The sequence below is a fragment of the Vicia villosa genome, linkage group LG3, assembly GCF_029867415.1.
Source record: "Vicia villosa cultivar HV-30 ecotype Madison, WI linkage group LG3, Vvil1.0, whole genome shotgun sequence".
Lineage (NCBI taxonomy): Eukaryota > Viridiplantae > Streptophyta > Magnoliopsida > Fabales > Fabaceae > Vicia > Vicia villosa.
The window spans coordinates 218429954-218457437 of NC_081182.1; the positions used below are offsets into that span (position 1 = coordinate 218429954).

The 27484-nt window shown below is 32.9% G+C and overlaps 3 protein-coding genes and 1 long non-coding RNA gene across 7 annotated transcripts; 2 read left to right on the top strand and 2 right to left on the bottom strand.

Moving 5' to 3' along the window:
* Positions 1-12157: 12157 nt before the first annotated feature.
* Positions 12158-13621, bottom strand: LOC131657425 (uncharacterized). 4 transcript variants are annotated; one of them, XR_009300653.1, is made up of 6 exons: positions 13444-13621; positions 13084-13159; positions 12853-12910; positions 12569-12657; positions 12342-12468; positions 12158-12254 (listed from the first exon to the last, which is right to left on the bottom strand). It is a non-coding gene; the product is annotated as an uncharacterized LOC131657425 (long non-coding RNA). The 4 variants fall into 4 exon arrangements; XR_009300654.1 differs by having other exon boundaries at positions 12853-12913; XR_009300656.1 differs by having other exon boundaries at positions 13439-13621.
* Positions 13622-16003: 2382 nt separating this feature from the next.
* LOC131657427 (probable carboxylesterase 15) lies at positions 16004-17352 on the top strand. Its single transcript, XM_058926830.1, has one exon. The coding sequence runs from the start codon at positions 16175-16177 to the stop codon at positions 17192-17194; it is 1020 nt and encodes a 339-aa protein (XP_058782813.1). The 5' UTR covers positions 16004-16174; the 3' UTR covers positions 17195-17352.
* Positions 17353-23663: 6311 nt separating this feature from the next.
* LOC131659971 (uncharacterized) lies at positions 23664-24605 on the top strand. Its single transcript, XM_058929077.1, has one exon. It carries the CDS (start codon positions 23664-23666, stop codon positions 24603-24605), a length of 942 nt encoding a protein of 313 aa, XP_058785060.1.
* A 236-nt stretch (positions 24606-24841) lies between these two features.
* LOC131657428 (probable carboxylesterase 15) lies at positions 24842-26025 on the bottom strand. The gene has a single exon (XM_058926831.1). The coding sequence runs from the start codon at positions 25919-25921 to the stop codon at positions 24902-24904; it is 1020 nt and encodes a 339-aa protein (XP_058782814.1). The 5' UTR covers positions 25922-26025; the 3' UTR covers positions 24842-24901.
* Positions 26026-27484: the final 1459 nt, after the last annotated feature.

Sequence of the window (27484 nt, forward strand, 5' to 3'; positions counted from 1 at the left end):
GGGATCCCCTTGTCTCACCCTATTTGAGAAATTAAAATAACCAGCTTGCTTACCATTAAAACCAATGGACATGGTATTAGAGTGAAGAATGACAAATATCCAGTTACAAAATGTTTCATTAAAACCAAAACAACTAAGAGTTTTTATAATGAAAGGCCAGCTAATAGTGTCAAAGGCCTTAGATGTGTAAATTTTTAGAGCAACATTACCACTGAAGCTCTTATTATTTAAGAGGTTAATAGCCTCAGAGGTTAGACAAATGCAATCCCTGATATTCCTACCATATATGAAACCATTTTGCTATTTAGAAATTAAAAAGGAAAGAAGAGTTGCAAGCCTGTCAGCAAGAATTTTAGAGATGATCTGGAATTTGAAGTTGGCTAGGGCAATGGGTCTGTAGTCTGAAAGAGAAGCAGCCTCAGGGACCTTAGGAATCAGCACAATGGTATTGGCATTATAGTTGTTAGGTATCCATCCCTGCAAGAGGAAATGAATCACTGCATTAATAACATCAAATTTTATAACATCCCAATACTTATGGTAGAAAATACCACCAAAACCATCAGGCCCAGGAGCAGAGTCTGCCTTCAGACTAAACACAATCTTTTTTATCTCCTCAGCAGTAGGAATCATGGTAAGAATGGCATTGGATTGATTAGTGACCACTTTAGGTATGACCTCAATTCAAAAGAGTTTTAATATTATATTTAGGATTTAAATTAGTTGGGTTATTCATTTTATTTCTTTCTTCTTCTTTTTCAAGTATATATGTTTAAGTAATTGTATTTTCTTTCTTTAAAAATTTAACTGTTTTGTTTACTTTCTTATTAAAAAGTGAAAATTTTAATATTTTGAAAATTAAACTTACATACATGTATACAACATTATTATTAGAAGTTAAGAAGATTGATAAAAAGAGGACATGAGAGATAATGTGACATAAATAATTTATAAATCGATTAGTTCTATTGTGTAAGGTAAGGGTGAGATGCTCGTCTATTTTTTTTGTGGGTTAAGTTTCTTTATGGTTAGACAACAAGGTTATACCTTTGGAAATGACATATTATGTCAATTACTATAGTGTAACAAGGTGACCCGTTTATGTGTGGTGATGTTTTTAATATTCAACTCATATGCACAATGGTTCATAAAATCTTGCAAGCTCCTAACTGTTGCCATTTCCAATAAAAACGGTTTGATCCAGTACGCGTAGCAGTTGAAGCTCTTAAGCTGGTTTTGGTGTTCAATAAATGGAACCTTAGGTGTGGTGGAAAGAGACAAGTGTCGGTCCAAGAGGATGCTTTCTCTAAAGATCTTTATATTGTACAGGTGGATGTCGGTGTTTCCGATGGTGGGGAGATTTCTAAGGATCAAGGGAGGAATACAATCTTGACAGCTTGTAAGAAGGAGGCGGTTTCTGTCGAACCGATGGTAGCAGAAGCAATGGTCATTAGATGGGGGCTAACGATGGCAAAAGGCCTCAAACTTGATAAGATAGTCATCCAGTCTGACGCTCAAGTGGTGGTAGATTGCATTAATATGGCTCTCAAGAAATGGTATAACATGATGGGTTATGGTAGTTTTGATCGACATGGTATAAAATGCTTGAATATGTTATAATATGATGGGTTATGGTTTATATGGTTAGAGGTTGAATAAGAGGGGTTTAAAAGTAATTTTTGGGAATTTTGATCTGTCTGGCTCGCACAGCGACTGCATATAGGAACACGGTCGAATGCATTGAAATTAGCATGTCTTGAGTCTCGTAACTCGAAATGGGACACGGTCGGATGCATTGAAAGCTTGTTTAAAGCTCTATTTGATGATGATGCTTGGTGATACTTATTTTTATGTTTTCTTTTGGTGAATAGATTATATATTGTTGTCGCTAGACACTTATGTGTATCAGTACCAATTTACACTATATGTAATATAGTTTCTAGATGTATATTATGTGTGAGTGTTACATTATTTTAAGAGGATATTTGTTGAGATGAATGTTTTATTAAGGGGTTTTCTATAAAAATAGCTTACAAGAATGTTTAGTTAGGCTCTAATTGGTAAAAATAGTGGTTGAGTGATAAACTAACTGATAGTTTATAGCTTATGACTAATGGTTTATAGCTTATAAACTAACTGATAGTTTATAACTAACCGATAAGCTAATTGAAGTGTTGGGTAAAATTAACGGTTTAAGTGACTGATGAATTAAAATGACGTAAAGGTCATTTAATACATAATTATTTTATTTAAATTAAAATAAATTATAGAGGATAAAAGTGAATTTAGTTATAATGATAAGGGTAAAAGTGGAAGAAAAAACGATAAGCTATAAGCTACAAGCTAAAATGCTTTTTAAAATAACGTCTAGGAAATGAGCTATAAGCTAGTAAAATAAGTTATAAGTTCGTGAAGAAAAGGTCGTTACCAAACATGTATTTTTTTTTTGTTATATGAACTTATAAACTATAAAATCAAAAAAATATCATACCAAATAAATGCATCTTTTACCATAATTAATGGATTCTCAAAATGGGTTTCTTCTACTTCAATCATGCATGGATATTGTCAAACTGTTTTTTAATCTAAGGACATGCCAATCTAATCATATGGAGGAAGTAACTATTTGGTTTTATAAAAAGTTATTATGAAAAGCGGTTGAAGACATCGTGATTCATGAAGGTCTATTCTTTAGAGACCTTTAATGAAAGGTGACTTCTTTAACCATGAGAGTTGGGGGATTTGGTTTGTATTTGACAATAGAGATTTCCTTATAAACTTTTACTGAAAATTCAAAGACTTATGAATAGTCATGTTGTATCTCTTAGGTCTATGAATGTAGTTTTTAAAAGAAATGATTTTGTAATTCAAAAAGAAATAACGATGCAACTTATTACTTATTTGCCTTCGATTTTTGTATAAACTTTTATTAACTTTATCTTTAAATTGTAAAGTATTAAGTAGTAAAAAAAAAAAACCACAAAATATTAATATTATATACCAAGTTCCAAGAAAAAATTATTATTTTAAAAAAATTACATGTTTTTTTTATAAATGCAAATTCTATGTAAAATTTATAATATTTCTCTATTGTATTGTTTCAAAATCAATTTTAATATAAATTCAATTCTATAACTAGTTTTGAAAATATAATGAATCTTGAAAATATAATTAGTTTTAATATAAATCTAATTTTATACTTAGTTTGAAAATATAATAAATCTTAAAATATAATTAATTTTAATATAAATCCAATTATATAATAAGTTTGAAAATTCAATTCTATAATTAGTTTGAAAAAATAACATTTCTCTACAGTTTTGTCAAATTAATTAATTATTAAAAGAAAGTTTGTAAGAAATATAACATTTTATTTTATTATATAAAACAGTTTAATTTAAAATAAATAAATTATAATAATTTAATTTAGTTCAAGTCGGTTTGGTTCAGTTTAATTTTTTTTAAAATTTAATAATTTAATTTTAAATTTTTTATTATGATTCAATTTAATTCAGTTTAGTTACTTTTTAAAATAAAGAAAAGTCCTAACTACATGGGTCAATTCTTTATGATTTGTTCAAAAAGGAAGAAAAACTTTCCACGATTGTGAATAGAAACAGCCTTGTCGCTACAATCAAATGAATTATTTCCGGGCATCCTTCCTGTCAAAACAACGATGGATATCTTGTGGTAGGGTCGTCAAATTCAACTTTATCAGTTAATTATTGTAGATTTTGAATCTTTTGTTGTTATATTTGCTCACTCATTATGTTATTAAGGAATACATATTTATATTTTGTTATTAAACTTTTCTTATCTAGTGAAGTGAATCTAAAATTAATTGTAATAGATTTTGGTGTTTACATTATAGTGATTTAAGGTCTATTGGTTAAAAATAGCGTCTGATAACTTAGCTTATAGTTGATGGTTGATAATTGATAGTAATTTATAATTTATGGTTATTGGGTGAGACGGATAACCTAATTGAATTATTTAGTAAAATTAGGGGTTTAAATAAGTTTTAAATATAAAATGACATAAAAAAATTTAAATATAATTATTTTATTTTAAATTAAATTAAATTATAAAGGATAAAAGTGCGTTTTTTTGTTGCTAAAATAATAAAGATAAAAAAGGAAAAAAAATGATAATCTATAAGCTATAAACTAAAACGCTTTAGCGTCTCAAAATAAATTATAAACTAAAAAAATAAACTATAAGTTCGAAATGAAAAAACCGTTATCAAACAGATCTAAATTGTCATATGAGTTTATAAATTATAAATTATAAACTCAAAATTATGTCTTACCAAACAAGTCTTACTATTTTTTTTAATTTCTCTAAATCAATCAATATCTCTCCTAAAATGACTTATTTTAATTATTTTTTTATCTTTAAAAAATATTCCAAGATTACAAAGTCACCATAAAATCAAAGTCAGTCAACCATTTCTGTTTATTTAATATGCTGATGTACGGTGGAATATTAAAATATCATTAAAATTCGAAAACCATTATCTCGTAACATGACTAAGAGCATTTTTTGGAAAATATTATTATTATTTTTTGGAAAATCATGCTCAAAAGTGTTAGCAGATTATGAAATAATATATGGATGGAAAGAAACACTAAGAGCATTGAAAAATAGTCTCAATGTGTATAGAAAAATCACAAGTCCCAAGTCTGTATCGACTAATCTATCCGAGAGCATATCTTTTGAGCATGCCTACGTAGCCTCTGAAAATTGATCATAGACTCCTTCAAATTCAGAATCTCAAAGAGAGCATACCTTTGAGACCCATACACCCTCCCATTAGGCCAAACTATGATGAATAATTCATCTTTGGATCACTAATGAATTTCTTTTTTATAGAAGAACAATTTCTCTCTCCTTAAAGAATGGAATCATTTTCTTTTGTACAATGTCTTTGGAACTGTCCAAAACTTTCTCCCATTTGTGTCTTTTTTTTCTTTCTTTTTTCGCGGTGTTGTTAGATTTAGAGTTTTCGACTCGTACTGGTCATGGAATTGTAGAACCTCCAAGAATGCCAAGACTTCATTTTCTCTACATTCTCTAATTATGGAGGACACATGCAACATATTTAAAGAAAGGGTATTTCATCCATAAAATGGATATTCGAACTAAGAAACGGGCAAGCAGAAGGCACGATAGGCGATATGCCATATCTTTTGCCTCTGCCTCGCCCTATTCAGGACATTTTCAAATATACCCATACATAGTCCATAAAGTACAGGAGATTGTAAATGGTGAAGTGATTTAACTTCTTATTTTTTAAGGCCGGTCACGACTTTTTAGAGGCTAGGGCAAAAAAAAAAGGATCTAAAATAAAAAAAATTCCGAACACAAGTATATTAGGCATATCCGAGTTTCCAATAATTAGTTCAGATTATACGACTTTGTTTGATCTAGGATTACACTTCCACCTGGCATAGTTTTTGCACGTTTCAAAAATAATTTTTAAACAAAAGTTTTAACTTGGGGATCTATTCATCCTCCTCTAGATAAGTTGTCATCGTCTAAAAACGAGTTTGAAAAAGATGAACTCGAGGGTTGAAAACGGGTTTGACCAAAAGTCCCGGTTGACTCCGATTTTACTGAACTTGATGGCTCGTATAGGTCACCTTCGCGAGCAGCCCAGGTCTAAGGTAAACGAGGCCCAAAAGCATTGTATCCAACTTTGACTCGTGACCCACAATTTTGACTTGAATTATTCTGATTCGTAAACTCTGCCTCAACATCACATGCAAGTTGCATAGCTTGGTAACAGTTTCTTGGCTAGAACGTGTGAACACGAGAGCAAATATTGTGGCATAATATCCCAACAAAATATCCCGAAAATTGCATATATGGAAACCGACCACAATATGACAAGTAGAGCTCGAATTCAGAAATGTAATCTTCAATGGAACCAAATTGTTTGAGTTTCTTGAGTTCCTTGTTGAAGCGGTAAAGTGAAAAGCAAAAGATTTGAAGTATTCCGAGTTTTATCGTCTCCACAAGAATTAGTGATTATCTAATTGTCATTCGACAAGTCTCGAGTTCTTGAGTTTGGGTTTGAATGAGTTTAAAACGGTAAATGTGGAAATTAAACATATGAACATAAAAGGAATTTCATTCTTCAGAAAGGAGAGAACTCCCAGAATTGAATTTCACATACCCGTTAAATACTTAAACTCATCACTCAGTTGTACTCAACCTAATTCATTCGTCAACATCATCACGTACCATACACACAAAGGTTATGTCTAACGCAACGTGAGAAACTAATCGTTTTGCTCTTGTCGGCGATGTCTCGTGCAACTCAACCAACATAGAGGCATTAAGAGTCGATACCCAAAGAAAATACTAAGCCTAAATCTATCTCTAGAGTCTAGAACCTAGCAAATATTCATCCAAGAACAAGATTTGAGGATTTTACCTCTAAAGCAACTCAAATCCAAGCACAAAGCAAAAACAAGGATAAACATCAACATTGATTTGTAAAAGAGATTTTATACAATACCATGAACAATAAATATACATACAAACAAGATATACTTACAAAAAAACTCCAACAAATGAAGCTTACAAAGAGAAGAATGGAAAAGAAAACCAAATCTCTCACGGTGTCAATCACGAGCAAAGAAGCTTCGACTCCGGATCATCCTATTAAAACCTCCAAATGTTGTTTTCTAAGCTCTATAACCTAAGAAAAATGAAGGTGATAACTTTGGGAACAAATACCCCAAAGCATAAACCTAAAAATATGTTTAGAATTCTATTTATACACTTTAAAAAACTCGCAGACCGCGCTTAGCTCGCCTACCTCGCTTAGCACGCTACCCCAGAAAATCAGCTATGTATTTTTGCCATAACTTGAGAATCGTAACTTTGATTTGCGCATGGTCGGGGAAGCGTTGGAAAGCTTATTCAATTTCCTATCTAACAATGACTAAATATCAACCAAATCGATGGTTTTCTCATATTTGTTTTGAGCATTATTCGTTGATGAATTGCTTAAAATCGCACGTTTGATGGATTGGGTAATTCGGTGGATATGGGTTTCAAAACTAAAAAACCAATTAAAAAAATTGGGTTTCGGGTAAAACCCAACCCAACCCCAAAAGACCCATTGACCCACTAATCAAATAGTTTTTAATACAATTTTAATAATTTTGATGAATATTAACCTAGAAATTGTAATTCTAGTCTCTAAACATTTATTATTTTAGTGAACCATGACATTAGCTAATTTTGAATGTTTCACTTTTTGGTAATTTTAATGCCAATACAATTTTATGCAATGCAACTTTAATTTGTTGCTAGTATTTTATGATAATTTTTATTAGTTGATATTATCATTTATGATAATAAAAATAGATTATCTAATTTTTTTAAGAACATACAAATTTTGAATAACTTATATGAAAAAAATGATGATTCATCATTTAGTCCTCTAATGTTAATAAGAAAAAAATTACTTGGACAACCCACTATCCAACCCAACCCAACCCAAAAATTAGTGGATTTGTCCAAACCGATCCATTGATGTAACAGGTGGTTAATTTACATCACCCAAACCGGAGTGTCCAATATGGGCTGGGTCTTGGGTTTGGTCAAACTTAATCCAAATCGACACATGTACACCCATATATATATATATATATATATATATATATATATATATATATATATACTAGTAACAAACCCGTGCGTACGCACGGGTTCTGGTACGGGACGCGCATTTTTTTCAGATATATATTTTTTAATAGAAAAATGTTTGATACTCGTAAAAAATTAATAATTGAATGTATAGTAAAAAATTTGGTACCCGTGAAAAAATAATAATTGAATATATATAGAAAAATGTCTGGTACCCGTGAAAAAATAAAAATTGAATGTATAGAAAAATGTCTCGTGCCCATAAAAACATTTAGATCAATAAAAGCGTTTAATAAAAAAAAATTAGAAATTTAACTAAAATGACATATATTTTTATAAACACGTTTAAATATCTATGAAGTGTGCATTTTTTATATATATGCATCAATTATACAAATAATTATTAATAATTTTTTATGTATACTTATCACACAAGTTGGTATCCAACTACCATCACTATCATAATTCATCCCAGATTATTGCTTTTTATTCCACATGGATTTTGGATTGTTTATCCGTGCGTTCACACGGTACTGCTGTGTTATCCATGTATTCAGATGAATTTTGATCTTATATTGTAGATAAGTACTTTTTAGTATGAACTAAGTGATTCATTAAGGTTTCAAAGAAAAAAGTAATTTGTTTCTCTTAGTGATGAATACATATAAGTACCAGATAATATGATTTGTACATTCAAATTTAGGATGTGAAATATACTCCAAGATGGTCAGTATGATTTGTACCCCTTTTTAAGCAATGAGATATCTCTACAATATATCTCTATATGGAACATGTATGGTGCAACCATGACCTATGAAGGTTGGCATAATTTTGTTGGGAATGAAATGATTCTAATCCTACCTTGTACTGTTTGTCTTTCATATTCATGTACTCAAACATGTTTAATGTAAAACTTAAAAAATAATAAATCTCTTAAATTATCACAGGTGTACTTTGTATCAAAAGTATTTTATGTAGGAAAGAACCATTTTTTTCTTTCTACTTGCAGAAAAGGTCTTCAACTTGTACTCAGTGTTGTTTCTCTGCTTGGGGTCCAATTTATACTTCTAAAATGAAATTAATAATATTTTTTAAGTTAGTTTTAGTGTATAAAATAAGATGCTAAAATAATATTATGTTTTACTAAACCTTTTTTAAGTTATTGATCAAAATATTGATTACTAACGGAACATGAAGTTACTGATTAAATTGATTATTAACGGAACATGAAGTTACTAATCAAAATATTTTTTAAGGTTGATGGGGACATGAAATTATTGATCAAACTAATATTTGTACACGAAAACATGAAATTATTGATCAAAATATTGATTATTATCGGGACATGTAGTTACTGATCAAAATATTTTTCTATTAATTATACATTCAATTATTATTTTTTCGCAGATTAAAAGATATTTTTTTATTAAAAAATATATATCTGAAACAAATGTGCGTCTCATACCAGAACCCGTGCGAACGCACGGGTTTGATAAAAAAGAAAGAATTTAATGTTGTAAAAAAAATTAACATGTGTGTTTGGGTATATTTTTGGTGTGGACTGCAGATATGCTACGACAAATTTTTGTATGGTCACCCGTCGTTTACATGGTATACACTTGTTACCCGTGCGTTCACACGGACTTTGGACTGGTTACCCGTGCGTTACACGGGTACCCGTCGTTTTCGCGCATTTGAATTGAGTCAAATAAAAAATATTAGTAAAAGATTATATTTTGGTTAAAATTGGAAAAGTTATAAAAATACTAATAATAAAAAATTGAATATTAAAAATAAAAAATAATTAATAAAATAAATTTATATTGTTTTAGATTGGAGAAATTAATGTAGAGATTCTATAAATAATATGTGTAAAGATAATGTATGTAATTGAAAAAGAAATAATAATATGAATAAGTATATTAAAGGTATTTAAAACAAATAATAGGTTAAAAAAAGTAGATGTGATTTTAATTTTTAAAAAGAAATAATATAGATTTGATTTAAAGAAAAAGTCAAACGGTTAATAATAATAAATAATTATGAAATAGTGAATATAATAAAATGATGAAAACATAACGAAACAATATAATTTTATAAATAGTGAAATAGTGAAATAGTGTTTCTATTATTCCCAAAATATTAATGAAAAAAAGAAGAAAAATGGATTGCAGTATAATTTTATAAGTTTTTAAAAATTTATTTTGTTAAAAAAAACTATTAAACACAACTTCGTAAAAAACAATTGTGAAAAATAGATAAAATTTTCTAACTAAAATAGTTTATTATATTTATAACAGATAATAAATTGGTTTCAATATTTTCTTCCATATATAAATTGGATTCATACATTATTTTAAATTTTTAAATTTTCATTTTCTTTAATTGTATAAAACATGTAAAAACTTGTGCGTTCACACGGATTTTGGCCTGATTACCCCTGCGTTCACACGGTACATACGTGTTACTCGTGCATTCACACAAATTTTGGTATGATTACTCGTGTGAACCGGGTAATGATGTGAAACGCTTAAATGACACCAATTTATTTATTTAATCCAAATAAAATAGATAATATTTGTAGTAGGTAATAAAAAAGAAAATTAATCTTAGTTGGGAAAAAAATTAATATATAGAAATAAAAATTAATTACTATTATTAACAAATAAAATTAAACATCCATACGTAAATAATACATGTTAATGAGTCTTAATATTTTGGACCAGCCTTACATGTTAATGAATGAGTAATAATCTTGAACAGACATAAAAATTTGAACACCTTTGGCCTAAATTGAAGTGTGATAGTTGTAATGAATGAGTAATAATCTTGAACAGACATAAAAATTTGAACACCTTTGGCCTAAATTGAAGTGTGATAGTTGTAGAAAATTGGGAGACAATATAGATAGTAGTAGAAAATTGAGAGACAATATAGAAACTTGTGAATTATATGAAAATATAAAAATTATTAGTTTGATATGGGAAGGATTTCATCTAAGGCTATTCATTCTTCAAACATTGAAGCATCCTAAAAGTGTCAATAGTATGAGCTCCGAAAATTTAACATGTTCAGTAATCATCACATTCACATTTAAAAACAATAATAATAGTCCATACAATGGAAAGATTGAGCTCTTTAAGTTAGGATTTGTGAGTTTACATTGTAATCATCCATATTAATCTCATCTTATATGTCATAATTTCAGCCATGTGACAGGCTACACCTTATAGATAATGAGTGGAAATTAAGAGGAGCGGAAGATCGAGAATCACCTATTCCATGTTGTCTATGATAATGGAACATCAAAGTATCAGCCACACGTTTCCCCTTATCATAGCAACTACGAACTTCTGTTTTGGACATAATTACTTTCTTAGTTAAAGCTACATTCTCATATTAGCTTCTTTTTTTTGGAAGAAGCAAAATATATTAATATCTCTAAGCACAAGATGTGCCAAGAAAGAACCAGAAAGTTCACAAAGTTGTTATGCTACATCATTATACATCACTGCTATCCACCTTGGCCATACAGCGCGTTAAAAAAACAAAAGAATCACCTTGATCATACAGAACCAAAAAACCATGACATGCATTCTTTTACTTAAGACATCAATTAACTATATAGCACCCACAGGCTGGCTTTCTGAGGAAATATAAGAACGTCGATGCAACCTGCTGGCCTGTAGCCATCAAACAAACTTCCGAAAACCGACACCGAACCAGAACAACAATATACTGCCATCCGGATAAAGTTGCAGGCTAGGTTCATCAACATCTAAACCGCCCTACCGCAAAACAATAGCTCCAGCTACATTTCAGAAAAATTGGAACACCGGCACGGCTCAGAATCTTACCCAACGCACCACCCCAATAACGAATTTTCGTATGTCAATATAAAGAATAATCAAACAATAAGCTATTTATATTTTATACAAGTTAAATATAACAAAACTTCACGGCTTATTTTGTACAGCTATCTTTCTAAACCGTAGCAACAAATATAATTTCATTTAGGCCAAATATAGGTTAGAATGACATAAAAACACGTACCAATAGGGTTAACATTTCCCAAATAGGTTTAAGGTTGAGGATGCTCAAGAGGATCCCCATATACCTCAAAGTTGATGTAAGCAAAATCCTGCATAAGCCGAAACTCAAGATTCACAAACCAAATGCCATCACATACATTTCAGCTCAAACCAATAGCAAAATCCTGACCCCAACCCTGTATTCTTACCAAACATCTCACAACTGAACAACCCGTTGCACAATTCGAAATCCCTGCACTTCAAAATGCCGACAAAAGTTGTCAAACCTGCACTACATCAGTGCATCCATCAAAACTGCATGTCATTTGGCCAAAATGAAAGAAAAAAAAAATGTAATGTCAAGTTCAAACATAACAAAATCTAACAGTTTCAAACAACCATTCAGCTACCTAACATACATTCATACATATCAAACCATAAGCAGCAATTAAACAGCTATACATTCCACTTCAATTTGCTGGAAAGATTCAAGCTTGCAGCACTTAACACATAAAGCCCATAACTGTCCAAGCCAGTTAACATCACAAACTCAATCTGACCCTGCATAATCCACAAAATCAGCATCCAAAACCAAGAACAACAGAAAATCAAATGAAACTAACCCTTAGAAGGATAACTCAATCTCACCCTGCATAATCCATAAAATCAGCATGCCAATTTAACCATCATCACATGAACAGAACTGCAGCCCTGCATAAAGCTCAACCGAAACGAATAACAAACTGGTTCCCGTAGAAACCGAGCCAGTTCAGACCTGCAAAAATGCCATGAGGGTTTATCATTGATATCCAATATGCATAAAAGGAATGACGGACAAATCATGCAGGATAAATCAATATGTTAATTTGAATTACATGTTCAGAGTCAGCTCCCTTTGACCTCCCTCTCCCTTTGTTTCCTTTAATATCGAACAATCCGTTTTCCTTCAAATCATTAATCAAAGCTGCATGATAGAAACCAAATTGCCATCAATGACTCACCCATACCACCTCAATATCCTACTTGAAACTCAATCCAGAATTCAATCTACCATATTTACATTCAAATTAACATTCAGAATAGTTTACATTACCATTCAAGCCATACAATAAATCTGCATCAGTTCAAAATATAAGAGAGAAATTAAGAGTCTATGAACCTTCAGCTTGTTATAACAGGCTGCATCACCGACTTAAACCGCCACTTTCTACAAAATTCTGCTAACCAATCCGCATAACCACCACAAAAAGTTCATGCAGAAACAAAACCAAACAGAAACCAAAAGCCGATTCAGCCAAACTAAAGAGTCTTTGTACCAAGATTCATAACACAACAATCTAACAATGAATATTATAGAACAACAAAACATTGGTTGGAACTTGAAACATACCATATTGGAAAAGAACTTGCGTCCGAGATCTCCTGAAACCCTAATCCCATAAAAGGGTCGGATCTGGAAAAAAGTCCTGTTAATGAGAAATGACAATGGATAAGGTTAAAAATCATCAAGAAAACAGCCACAGAGCAAAAACAACCAAAACCCTAGTTCATCATTTTCCCAATTTTACAAACCCTTCAGAAATTATCAAGAGAACATTGTTCGTCAAACATCAAAAGCTCAAACACAGATAAATCCCAACACTCATAAAAAAAACCTAAACAATTTGTTCATCATTTTCCTTAAAATCAAAACCCTTCAAAATCGTGAAAGAGGAGGAGAGATCAAGAACAAAAACCAGAAATACCTCACCCGTGATTCAGAATCGTTGATGTCCTTAATTTTTTCCATCGGACGAGCCATGCAGAGGTTGAAGATAGAAGATGGAGAGGTTGAAGATGGAAGCTGGCGCAGATTTCAAATCGCCCGTGAGTTGGAGAAAGAGGAAAAAGATTGAGGTAGATAGAAAGAGAGTAACAAAACCTAATGAAAAGACTTTGAGAAAGAGTTTGAGTATGGCAGAGGTTATAATTGTGTTTACCAAGAAACATAGCAAAATAAAATTATTATTATTATATTCAAAAATTTTGAAAAGGTTTTCTTTGGCTTGTTTTGAAATCAGACTCGGTGGTTTAGAAAAGGAGAGCAAGTAAGGTGTCCATGTGGCAGCTTGGGAAAGCAAAGGGGCAGAAATGTACTTTCCAGATCAGTTAACTTTCTTATATTGTAGATATATATATATATATATATATATATATTATTTTTCTCTCTTTTTAATGTTTTAAAAATTAAACCGGTTATCAAATATATGAGGACGAAACACTGATTTATTGATCCAATTACTAGATTAGTGGTTGATCCTCATGATTAAATTGAATAATTCAGTTAAATAAATCGGTATTTATAAAAAAACTATATAGTTATTAAATCAATCAAATCAGATAACTCGATCTAAAGAAAAATCACAACACCTAACAAATTTTAAAATTTCAAAATATCATAACTTTACAAATTCATTTTTTAAATTCAAATTCTAAACACAATCATCACATACAACAAAATAATACAAAATACAAATCAAAATAATTTTTGAACAAAATCTAATTGGAACATAAACTAAATAATAAAATAAGTGCAGCATCTAATAAATTTAATTTTAAGGAGAATAAGTTGTTCCAAATAAGTTATGACCAAACTCTACTTATATTTTAATTTTATAGTCTATTTGTCGATTTTATCCGTCGATTTTCCATAATCGCCGGTTAGTCGGTTTTTTTACTAGTTTTGATTGGTTTGGTCGGCTCTCACTAGTTTAATAGCTTATCTAGTTCAACAATCAAATCGATGACTTTTCTTAATCCCAATTCGACTGGTCGGTCGAGTTCGATTTTTGAAACACTGTCATCACCTTTCAAGTTTCTCTTTCACTTTAATATTTTTGCTATTCCCTCATATTTGATAAATAATTTTTATTATAAATATATTACTTTAAATAATAATTTTTAATATATTTAATTTATAATTGTTTTTTATATTTAGCCTCATCGACATGTATTGTCTGGATCCGCCTCTGCAAGCGATGATGCCGAAACGAACGATCAAAAACTCTTTGAGGTTTTCCCATGACAAACACTCTATTGAATCCCTCCAAAGTTTAAACTAATGGATGGTTTGATCTTCCATACTAAGTTGGGTGAGTTGAATACGCACACCTTCAGAAATCAGAAACATGTTGAACCTCAAAGTAGGTCTCGCACTGTGGTTGTGTCTCCAGCAACCTTCACATATCAGTTAAAATTGGTTCCTGCATTGTATCCTCCACAACTCTCTTTTTCTTTCTTTCATAAACTTTCCAAACTTTGGACTATCATGCTTAAAGTCCATTAAAATGTCACCCTCTAATATAGTGGACTTATCAAATACTCACAAATACTCACATATGGCTAGTGAAAAATTAACTATAAAATTATTGGTATAACATCTACTAATAGATATCTAACAAAATATTTCAAACATAGTCGTAAAATATTTGAAAAAATATATTTAAGAAAACTAAATAACAACAAAAATATATTAAAATATTTTACTTAGCGTGCTTATACCCGCCAAAAAATGAGCGGAACAGACAAACACGCCAAGTAAAATAGGCATCAAATTCATATCCACCCCGCCAAAGTGGTGAGTTGACGATTGACGGAATTGCCCGCCTATTTTTTTATTTATTTTTCTTTATTTTTTAATAGATTAATAATATTTTTTTATCTTTCAATTAAAATTTTTACTTATTTTTTTAGAACATTTTTTTTATAAAGAATCTTTTTAACAAATTTTACCTAAAAAATATTACATATATTTATAAATAAATGTATAAAATAAAACCATCAAGAATTTGCATGGCTATAATTAACTAAAAAAGAACCGACTTAAGGCAAAACGAGCTTAAAGAATAGGTGAGACAACTTTTAACGGACAACGGGCTTTGACGGAACGAGTTTAGGCAGGCGGCGGATTTTAACGAAACAAACTCTGATAGACGGCAAGTCTAAAATCTCAACGATCCGGTCCGGTGGACCACCGCTAATTTTGCCACTCCTAGTTTAACGTAACAATAACTCCATCTTTTGATTGAGATATAACCTACTTACAAATCCATCATATTTTTCCTACTTTAAATTAAAAATACTTTTTTGTTTTGTTTGACATTATAGTGTCAAATCATTATACGTTTGATTGGTTATTATATTATTAGTGCATCTACGACTAATCTTTTAGACGACAGGTGTGGTGTGTGGCTATGCTTTTTCAAACTTTATTTCATCACATGATCACATACTTTTTCACATTGGAAATTCTATAGAAATTTCATGTTAAATTCTTTGGTCTATTTTCCATATTTTCCACACACCTTCTAAAGCTAACTACTCCCGCAACCACTCTTATCCACTATATAAGAAACGAAGCTCATGCAATGAATCACAACTCACACAATTAAGAATCCAAATTCCTTCACATTTCAATTACATTTCTAACTAAGCAATATATCATGGTCCAAGAGAAGAAGGTAGTGGATGAGGTCTCCGGTTGGCTTAGAATCTACGACGACGGCTCGGTAGACCGGACATGGACAGGACCACCCGAGGTCAATTTCATGGTCGAACCGGTTGCTCCCCATGAAGAATTCATCGACGGAGTTGCAACACGCGACGTGACCATAAACACTACCAACAACGATCACTTCATCCACCGCGCTCGGTTATACCTACCGGAGATAACACCAAAGGATAATGAGAAATTGCCCATACTCCTCCACTTTCAAGGAGGTGGTTTTTGTATTAGTGAACCGGATTGGTTCATGTACTATGAGGTTTACACTCGACTCGTTAAGTCTACTCGGTCTATTTGTGTCTCCCCGTTTCTCAGACGAGCCCCAGAGCATCGTCTACCCGCAGCTATAGACGACGGGTTGGCAACGCTCAGGTGGCTTCAGTGTGTGGCCAAAGGAGACACACGTGACCCGTGGCTTGAGAAACACGGCGACTTTAACAAAGTTTTTCTCATAGGAGATAGCTCCGGAGGTAATTTAGTCCATGAAGTGTCCGTTAGAGCAAGTTCAACTGACCTGAGGCCAGTTCGACTCGCAGGAGGAATTCCCATCCATCCTGGATATGCCCGGTCGGAGCGAAGCCGATCCGAAAACGAAATGCCACAATCACCATTTCTAACATTAGACATGCTGGACAAATTCTTGAGTTTATCATTACCAAATGGGAGCAACAAGGACCATCCGATCACATGTCCGATGGGCAAGGCGGCGCCGCCTCTTAGCAGCTTTAAACTGCCGCCATTTCTGCTCTGCATAGCGGAGAAAGACTTGTTGAGGGACACACAAATGGAGTATTATGAAGCCATGAAGAAGGCCAACAAAGAAGTGGAGCTGTTTGTGAGCAAGGAGATGACACATAGTTTCTATCTCAACAAGATTGCCGTGGAAATGGACCACACTGTCAGTGCTGAAAGGAGTGCACTCATTGGTAGGGTTAAGGACTTTATTGAGAAGCATTAAATTTTGAAAATATTTCTATTTTTAGGGTTGGTTTCTTATGTGGTGTTATTGTGTGGGTAGTTTGTTATGTTTTCGTATGAATGTGCTGTGAACTTTTGTGTTTTTGTAATAAATATGTAATGGCACTTTGGATTCAATATTGTAATTCACTTTTTTAATTGTATTGACTTATGAAATATTTAATTAGGTCATTAGTTGAAAATCAAACATTCCTTGAGAATATAAAATAGTAAGTGTTACTTTAATATAATTTAAAAGATTAACCTATTAAATAGAGTTGACTACATGAATCTAGTTAGGTTATAATATTCTATCAAAAATTATATCTATTAAACTCCTTAATTTTAAAAATTTTCTTAATAGTTTATTGTAAAAATGTGTTTTAAAATGTCAAGTAAAAAAGAGAAGAAAAAATATTTTAAAATAATAAAAAATTAAAAGTGTGAGAATTACGAAAAAGAAGAAGGAAAGTTGATGGAAGAGAAGCCAGAGCCGTATAAGGATGGTTAGGAGTCACGATAATACGCGACATAGTCAGTCACGAAAGATGACGATCTGACGGTGGTAGTGCATGATAGTCTACAACAATAATCAAGTGAGATGACAACAAAGTCGTATGGCGGCGGTCTGCAACAAAAATATGTTGATAGGGTGCCTGAGCTATAGTGGTGGAGGCGTCAGAGTGCTCCCACGCTATATTTGCGGTGGCGGGCAACGGCGGTCTTCGATGACGAAGACCGTTGGTGGACGACGATGGTTTTGGGCTGGTACAAAACGGTGGCGGTCCGGCCAAGTATCAGGTTGATTCAGTTCATAGATCCATTCGATTATGAATTATTTTAAGTCAGTTTTGAATTTTTTAGGTTTTATCAATTATAAATATGTATCTCTACCACTTTAATTAACTAAGAGAATGAGATTGAGAGAAGAAATAGTAATCATATTTGAATAAGCAATTGTAAAAATTCTTAGAATTACATCCTTAGAATTTGACAGACATTAAGAAGTATGTAAGTGAAACATAGAGATGATTAGAGAAAGAGACTGAGAGAAGAAATGACAATCATAGCTGAATAAGCAATGGTAAAAATTCTTAGAATTTGACTGTAATTCAAAAGTATCTAAGTAAAATATAGAGAGGTTAAGGTAGAAATTTCTTGGAATGCATTCTTGAAAATTAGGAGACTTTATGAGATATTTAAGGGGATCTAAAAACACTTCTAAACTCTTTGGATTTTTGTGATTTATTTATGGAGTTGAAGAGATTGAAAAACATGGATAAAAATTAGAATTTGTTATTAGAAACTTAGAGATTGTTCCTTTCTAACACATGGATATAGCGAATTAAAAAGCTATTTTCTCTCTAAAGTAGACTCGGTTGATCAAATTGCATAAACAAATTCTTTGTGTACTCATCTTTTATCTTCCTCTAACTTGTTATAGATTTTCTTACAATGGTTGACAAATCATTTTATTTCTTCATTTTAGTTGGTTGTGTCAATATTTTTGTTATAGTTGATAAATTATCATATTTTTAACAACTAAACTAAAAGTTTTGGTGTGATTCTTTCAATTTCATTAATACTACAAAATTTTATGTTATTAAAAAATATATTTTCTTATCAATATCTATTTATTTAAATATGTATTTTAATTTAAAAAATAATATTTAATTAATTGTCTTAGTATTTTAATTATTTAAAGTAATTTAATTCACAAAATTAACTTGGTTTTATAAGGAAATCAACCAGGTAACATGTAAGAAAAAAAAACACAATAATTAAAAGTGAACCTGGGAATAACAAAATCACAATAAATCAATAGTAATAAAATCAAATCAAGAGAAGTCACTACAAAAAGAAACAACCCGTCAAAATAAGGGCATTATTGGAGAACAAAAACAGACACGTCTCTTGTCTTTCTTTTTAATAATGAAAAGAAAACAAAATGTGGTGGGACCCTTCTATATTCTTTCTCTCTTGAACAATCAAGAGAAGTCAGTTTTTTCTTTGCAATTCTCTCTTTAATACTTCTCTTTCTTGTTTCAAACACACCATTGAAATATTGTTTTTATAGTGGAGACACAACAAAATATATGATATGTGAGAATGCTTATGAATTTATAATGAGTTGTTAAAGTTGCAGTAGGTAAACATCTAATCATGGAATAAAATGAATCAACTTTTCTCTGAATATAAGGGTAACTCAACTTTTGTGATAGGTAGATAGCAGCGGTGTTACTTTTGTGAGAGGTAGATATGCGGTGCGGTTTGAACGGTTTTGACGAAAAAAATTATCTGAACTATAATAGAAAAATTGTGCGGTTTGATTTGGTTTGGTTCGGTTGTTTTTAGAAAAAAAAACATAATCAAACCCAAACTAATGCGGTTTGGTTCGGTTCGGTTGATTCGGTTTTTTATAAATATTTTATTGTCATACATGCACATATAGATTACAACATAACTTTGTATTTAGACATTCATACACTATCAAATAATAACAAAACTCATCATATTTTGACAACAACTTTCTATTTAATATGTAAAATTTAAATTAGACAAAAGTGGAACAATAAATATAAAATAATAAAATAATAGCATAAAACAATATAAAAATTATTATATTAAAAAAGAAAAAAGACTTGAGAGACTAGAGAATAAAATGTGTGATAAAAACTAAAGTGTTATTACCATTTTTGCCCCCTGCCATATAGGCGACTTTTGGTTTACCACCCTGTAAAATTTTTTTTTGCAAAACTAACCTTGCCAAATGAAGATTCTGTCGTTTTAGACCTCGCCAGCAAATGGCACATGCCATTTGCATATGTGGCATGCTGATTGTGTAATTCTTATATTTTTTTAATTTTTTAAAATTCAAATATGCTGACGTGTAATTATATTTTTTATATTTTATTATTTTTAATTCCACGTCATATTTATTTTATTTTTTATTTTTTTTTATTTTTTATTTTTATTTTCTTTTTTATTTTATTTTTTATTTCTTTTTTATTTATTTTTTTTTTTAAATATATATTTTTTTAAATATATATTTTTTTTAAAATTATTTTTTTTACGAATATTTTTTTTTGTCAAATAAAATACCTGCGGATTTACCTACGGATTTTAAAATACCTGCGGATTTACCTACGGATTTTAAAATACCTGCGAATTTACCTGCGGATTTACTTACGGAATTTAAAATACATGCGAATTTATCTGCAGATTTACCTACGGAATTTAAAATACCTGCAGATTTACCTGCGGATTTTCCTACGGATTTTAAAATACCTGCGGATTTACCTACGGATTTTCCTACGGATTTTAAAATACCTGCGGATTTTAAAATACCTGCAGATTTACCTGCGGATTTTCCTACGGATTTTAAAATACCTGCGAATTTACCTACGGATTTTAAAATACCTGCGGATTTACCTGCGGATTTTCCTACGGATTTTAAAATACCTGCGGATTTACCTGCGGATTTTAAAATACCTGCGAATTTACCTACGAATTTTAAAATATCTGCGGATTTACCTACGGATTTTAAAATACCTGCGAATTTACCTGCGGATTTACCTACGGGTTTTAAAATACCTGCGGATTTACCTACGGATTTTTAAAAAAAGTTTAAAAAAAAAATTAAAAAAAAATATTTTTTTAAAAAAAATAATTTAAAAAAATTTTGAAAAAAAATAAATAAATAAAAGAAAATCCACGTGGAAATAAAAAAAAATCAAAATAAAAAAATATAATTCCACGTCAGCTTAGCTAAAATTAAAAAAGAAAAAAAAATGCCACTAAGCACGCCACATAGGCTTTGGGCGTGTGCCATTTCCTGCCAAGGTCTAAAAAAACAGAATCTTGAAATGGCAAGGTTACTTTTACAAAAAAAAAATTTACAGGGAGGTAAACCAAAAGTCGCCTATATGGCAGGGGGCAAAAATGGTAATAACCCAAAACTAAAAATGAAATAGGGAACATTTGTATAAAATTGAGAAGGAGAAAAAGAAAGAATATAAGAGAGTAGATACTAGAGAAGAAGAGGAAAGTTGTATGTGGCAAAGAAAACGTCATAATGCTATTAGAGATTTGAGAAGATCGAGACTGAAATAATTTGTGTAAGGATGAGAAAATTGTTCGTAATCATAAGGCTAAGGTATAATAGGTTTAAGTTTGGTTTATATGTGAGTTAAGTAAAAGTTAGGTTGTAACATAATGCGGTTTGATTCGGTTTGGTTCGGTTTATAAAATACAAACCGCAAACCGAACCGCGCAGTTTTGTTAAAAGATGATCCAAACAAATCCGAACTAAATGTGATTTTTTGCAATTTCAATTTAGTTTAATTTGCGATTTTCTACTGCGTTGGTTTAATTTTGAACACTCTAGATAAGAATTCACCAAAATTTTAAATATATTACTTAATATTATTTATAATATTCTACGGGACTTGTTTGATTGTCAACTAATGAGGTTCGAAAACTTTGTGAGGGAGGTATGGAACTCGCAACAAGTTACGGGCACAAGTGCGTTTGTCTTAAAGGAAAAAATCAAACGCCTAAGAGAAAGGCTGTGTTGGTGCAATCACAACGTCTTTGGATGGCTGGACCTGAGAATTGAGGAGGATGTTGAAGAGTTAAACAAGCTGGAAGAGGAACTAGTGGTTAATACAATACAGGGGGAGGATTCGAATCACATTAGAAAGGATCTTCAGACTAACATATGGAAGAATCTGCATTACAAAGAGAGTGTATTGAAACAGAAGGCTAGAGTCAGGTGGATAAAGGAAGGCGACAATAATTCAAAATACTTTCACTCATGCCTGAAATCAAGATCTAGAAGAAATAATATAGTTTCCTTACAAACAGCCCAAGGGACTCTGGAAGGTGTGGAGGATATAAAAGCAGAGGTGAGAAATCACTTTCAGATGCGGTTCAAAGAGATAGGCAGACCAAAACCGTCACTCCGTAGGCTGCAATTCAAAAGACTTTCGAGGAGAGACAAAGAACAATTAGAGGAGGCTTTCTCGAGTGAGGAGATTAGGGAGGTTGTGTTTGGGTGTGATGGAGATCGTAGTCCAGGTCCTGATGGTTTGAATATTGCTTTCATCAAGAAATACTGGGAAATTGTTGGAAGCGATATTGTTCAATGTGTACAGGACTTTCACAACTGAGCTTCCCTCCCTCGGGCTCTGTCTGCATCTTTTATCGCCTTAATTCCTAAGGTAGAGCATCCTCAAGGGCTGGAGGAATTTCGACCTATTTGCTTGATAGGATGCATATACAAAATAGTTTCAAAACTATTGGCAGCAAGATTAAGAGTAGTTATCGGGAAACTGGTCTCGAATTCTCAAATAGCTTTTGTGCCTGGTAGACAGATATTGGACGGTGTGCTCGTAGCAAATGAGATAATCGACTTGGCAAAGAGAACAAGGCAGAGTTGTATGTTGCTGAAGGTAGATTTCGCTAAAGCCTATGATTGTGTTGACTGGTGTTTCTTGAAAGAAATGTTAACGAACATGGGCTTTGGCCAACGGTGGATGCGATGGATGGAGGCGACGGTGTTCAATAGCAATATGTCTGTTCTGGTTAATGGCAGCCCGTCAAGTGAATTTAAAGCTCAAAGGGGATTGCGCCAAGGTGATCCTTTGTCACCATTCTTGTTCACAATCGTAGCAGAAGGGCTTGTAGGGTTGGTAAGGCAAGCAACGATTGGTGGCATGCTCAAAGGGTTTAAGGTGAATGAAGATGTGTCGTATGACATCCTACAATTTGCTGACGACACGGTTCTAGTAGGTGAGGCTTCGTGGAGAAATCTTTGGGCTTTCAAGGTAATTTTGCGAGGTTTTGAAATGGTCTCGGGGTTACGGGTGAACATGTGGAAGAGTAGCTTATATGGGGTGGACCTGGACCAAAATTTTTCGCTGGCAGCAAGTCAATTTCTTTGCTGCAAGGTGGGCAGCATTTCTTTTAAGTTTTTAGGTGTTACGGTTGGAGGTAATCCTAGAAGTATTGGTTTTTGGAATCCGATAGTTGATAACATGAAGGCTAAGCTCTCTCCCTGGATTGGTAGGCTGTTGTCGATAGGTGGCAGAGTGACATTAATTAACTCAGTAATTACTAATCTCCCTGTGTACCATATGTCAATGTTTAAGATGCCGGTGAAGACTATTGAGGCTATGGTGAAACTGCAGCGAAATTTCCTTTGGCACAACGCAGACGAGAGAAAAGGGGTTGACTGGATAAGCTGGAACATAATATGTAAGACAATTGAAGATGGTGGTCTTGGGGTTAAAGACCTGGCTATGTTCAATAGAGCATTGTTAACAAAATGGTTATGGAGAATTCTAAAAGAGGATGACTCAATTTGGCAGGGCATATTGTAGTTTAGATATGGCAAGTCATATAAGAGAATTTTGTTTAAACAATTATCTGGCAGCCAATCTTTAGAGTCTCTTTGGTGGAGAGATCTAATGCTTATTGGTGATGATACAAGTGTTGTAGGTTTTACTAGCAGAATAGCAATTAGATTGGGAGTTGGTGTCAAGGTACCATTTTGGTTAAGCAAATGGCTGGGGAATATCGAGTTGTACCGTGCCTACCCAAACCTGTTCCAGGAACTTGGCAGCCAAGATAAGTGTGTGCAGGAGTTGGGTGCTTGGAACCAAAATCAGTGGATGTGGGGTGTGGTGGATGATGTGTCTGTTCTGAGCCATCTAGCAAAGGAGGAATGGTGTGAGTTGAGGCAGATTCTTATGGATGTCGAACCAAAGAGGACTGAATTAGACTGCTTTGTTTGGCCATTAAATGGTTCGGGAGTTTATACTGTAAAGGATTATTATAATTGCTTGATTATGGAAAATTCTGTAGGGGTGGAAGACTCGAGAACCAAAGAAGCATGGGCTATGGTTTGGAAATCGTGGATGCCGTCAAAGGTAAAATTTTTTGCTTGGCGGTTACTCAAGGATCGGCTTGCAACAAGGGCTCAGTTGGCTAAGAGAGGCATCATAGCAGATGCTAACGATTGCCTATGTGTTTTCGGTTGCAATGTGCTGGAGGATAGGAACCATCTGTTCATTTCGTGCTTCCTAGCTGCAGGGGTGTGGCGAAAGATTCATCAATGGCTCGGATCTGATTGTCAATCAAAACCTGATTGTTGTGATGATTTCATACAGCTTGTGGGGGTGCTAAAGAATAGGGCGTCTCCAAGGAGAGTGGGGGTAATTTGGGTGGCGGTGTGCTGGTGCATATGGAAACACCGTAACGAAATTGTATTCAACAACGGCGTATGCGATGCAGAAGAAATTATTCATAACATAAAAATGCATTCCTGGTGGTGGTTAGCAATAGGGAGCAAAAAGAAGGTTAATTGTAATTTCTTTGAATGGTTTCAATGTCCATTAGAATACTTGTAGGTTGATTATAGTTTAGTTTTCTTGGCTGGGCATCCTTATACTTTTGTAAGGTTCTGAGAATTTCTTCTCTGCACTGTGGGTGCTGTTAATATTAAATACATCATTGCCTATAAAAAAAAAAAACTAATGAGCTAAATATTTCATAAAGTCAATATAATTTAAAAAATGAAGTCCAATATAGAATCCAAATTGGAATTAGATTCTTATTATTACTAAAATAAATAAAAAAAGGTCAAAACACATTCATACGGAAACATAACAAACTACCCACACCACATAAGAAACCAACCCTAAATTTAATGCTTCTCAATAAAGTCCATAACCCTACCAATAAGTGCATTCATTTCAGCATTCACAGCGTGGTCCATATCCACAGCAATCTTGTTGAGATAGAAACAGTGTGTCATCTCCTTGCTCACAAACAGGTCCACTTCTTTCTTGGCCTTCTTCATGGCTTCGTAATACTCCATTTGTGTATCTCTCAACAAGTCTTTTCCCGCTATGCATAGAAGAAATGGCGGCAGTTTGAAGCCGGTAAGAGGCGGCGCCGCCTCGCCCATCGGGCATGTGATCGGATGATCCTTGTTGCTCCCATTTGGTAATGATAAACTCAAGAACTTGTCCACCATGTCTAATGTTAGCAATGGTGACTGTGGCATTTCATTTTCGGATCGGCTTCGCTCCGACCGGACATATCCAGGATGAATAGAAATTGCACCTGCGAGTCGAACTGGTCTCAGGTCAGCTGAACTAGCCCTAAGTGATACTTCATGGACTATATTTCCTCCGCAGCTATCTCCTATGAGAAAAACTTTGTCAAAGTTTCCGTGTCTCTCAAGCCACGGATCACGTGCGTCTCCCTTGGCCACAGATTGAAGCCACCGGAGTGTTGTAAACCCGTCATCAATAGCTGCGGGAAGACGATGCTCCGGGGCTTGTCTGAGGAACGGGGAGACACATATAGACCGAGTAGACTTAACGATCTTAGTGTAAACATGGTAGTACAAGAACCAATCCGGTTCACTAATACAAAATCCACCTCCATGATAGTGTAGGAGTATGGGCAATTTCTCATTATCCTTTGGAGTTTTCTCCGGTATATATAACCGAGCGCGGTGGATGAAATTATCGTTGTTGGTAGTGTTTATGGTCACGTCCCGTGTCGCAACTCCGTCGATGAATTCTTCATGGGGAGCAACCGGTTCGACCATGAAATTGACATCGGGTGGTCCGGTCCATGTCCGGTCCACCGAGCCATCGTCGTAGATTCTAAGCCAACCGGAAACCTCATCCACTAGCTTCTTCTCTTGGACCATGGTATAGGGTTTAGTTAGAAATGTAAACTTTGATTCTTAATTGTTTGTGTGATTCATTCAATGATCTTCATTCTTATATAATGGAGAAGAATGGTTGCGGTTAGTTTGTTCTAAAGTGGTTGTGTGGAAAATATGAAAAATACACCAAAGGACTTATCAACACAAGAAAGCTTCTAGAATTTTCAATGTGAAAGTAAGAGATGCATGGCATTAATGTTTGAAAAAGGATAACCACACCCCAAAGATTAGTCTAAAATATTGAAAAAGTAGATTTTTTGTATGGATTAAGATTAATATAGATGGTTCACTTCCGTTAGATGTATTTTTGAATGCACGAGGTAGAATTGCAAAGGGGGTTTTGGGAACGTCTTTGAGGTAGATATATGCATGACATTAATGTTTGAGAAAAAGATAACCACACCTATACATGTACTCTAAAAGCTTAGTCGTATATACATCAAATATTAGTCTTAAAAATTGAAAAATTGGTAACTAATAATTATTAATGTATATGTCTATATTTCTTTATTTTTCATAATTACACATTGTTGTTATGATATAATCTAAGACTAATAGTATAACTTATGTCTAAATCTAAATTAGTTACTTGATTTGGAAGTTAATTACTATCTAATAACACAATATAATCCAAATCCACCCAATATAATTTGTAATTTAGTTTGTACAATTTAGTAATAACAATTCTTATTTTTTTATTCTCTCTCTGTCTCTGCTCAGTAAAAGTATATATAACGCACTAAAAAATTGGTATCTAGAGTTTCTGAATCGTGTTCTTAATCGTGTTTTCAAAAACTTTATGTTGGTGGTCGTGTTTCCAAGAAACGTGAATCAATCGGTGCAAAAATGAATGACATTAACGGTATTCCGAATTTTCTTCCAATTCTTGACGGCAAAAATTGAAACCGATGGAAGCAGATGAAGTCCTTGTTCGGTTTTCATGAAACCCTAGAAGTGGTCAACAATGTTGTTCCTAAGCTTGCTCAAAATGCAATATATAATTAGAAAACCGTACACAAGGAGGCGAAGAAGAAAGATTGCAAGGCTACGTATTGTATTCAATTGGCGGTATATTCGGCGAAATTCGACAAGATCTCTCATGCTGAATCAGCGAAGGAGACATGCGTATTCTTATCAAGTACTATGAAAGAGGTGAGAAATTCAAAGTCGTCAAATTACAGACTTTGCGGTGATAGTATAAATTACTGTAGACGGGAGAATATGAAAAGATTGTAGGCTATGTGTTGAAGGTGAAGAATCTCGTCCATCTCATGAAGGATTGTGGTGAAACCTAACCGATAAGATGATAGTTGAGAAGGTAATGTGTATGTTGACCTATCACTTTGATCACATTATCGTTGCAATTCAAGAATTCAACAATCTTGATACCCTAAAAGTGGAAGATTAGGTTGGTTCGTTGAAGGGCGCATGAGATTAGGATTGTCAAAACAAAAAGAGATCAAGATTCGATACAAGCACTGCAGGCTCAGACATGGAAGAAACATGGTGGTTCCAACAAGTTCAAAGGAAAATAAGATAAGATTC

Excerpts from the sequence above, each read along its gene's own strand:
- LOC131657427 (XM_058926830.1), top strand. The coding sequence starts at position 16,175 with ATGGTCCAAGAGAAGAAGGTAGTGGATGAGGTCTCCGGTTGGCTTAGA.
- LOC131659971 (XM_058929077.1), top strand. The coding sequence starts at position 23,664 with ATGCTTATTGGTGATGATACAAGTGTTGTAGGTTTTACTAGCAGAATA.
- LOC131657428 (XM_058926831.1), bottom strand. The coding sequence starts at position 25,921 with ATGGTCCAAGAGAAGAAGCTAGTGGATGAGGTTTCCGGTTGGCTTAGA.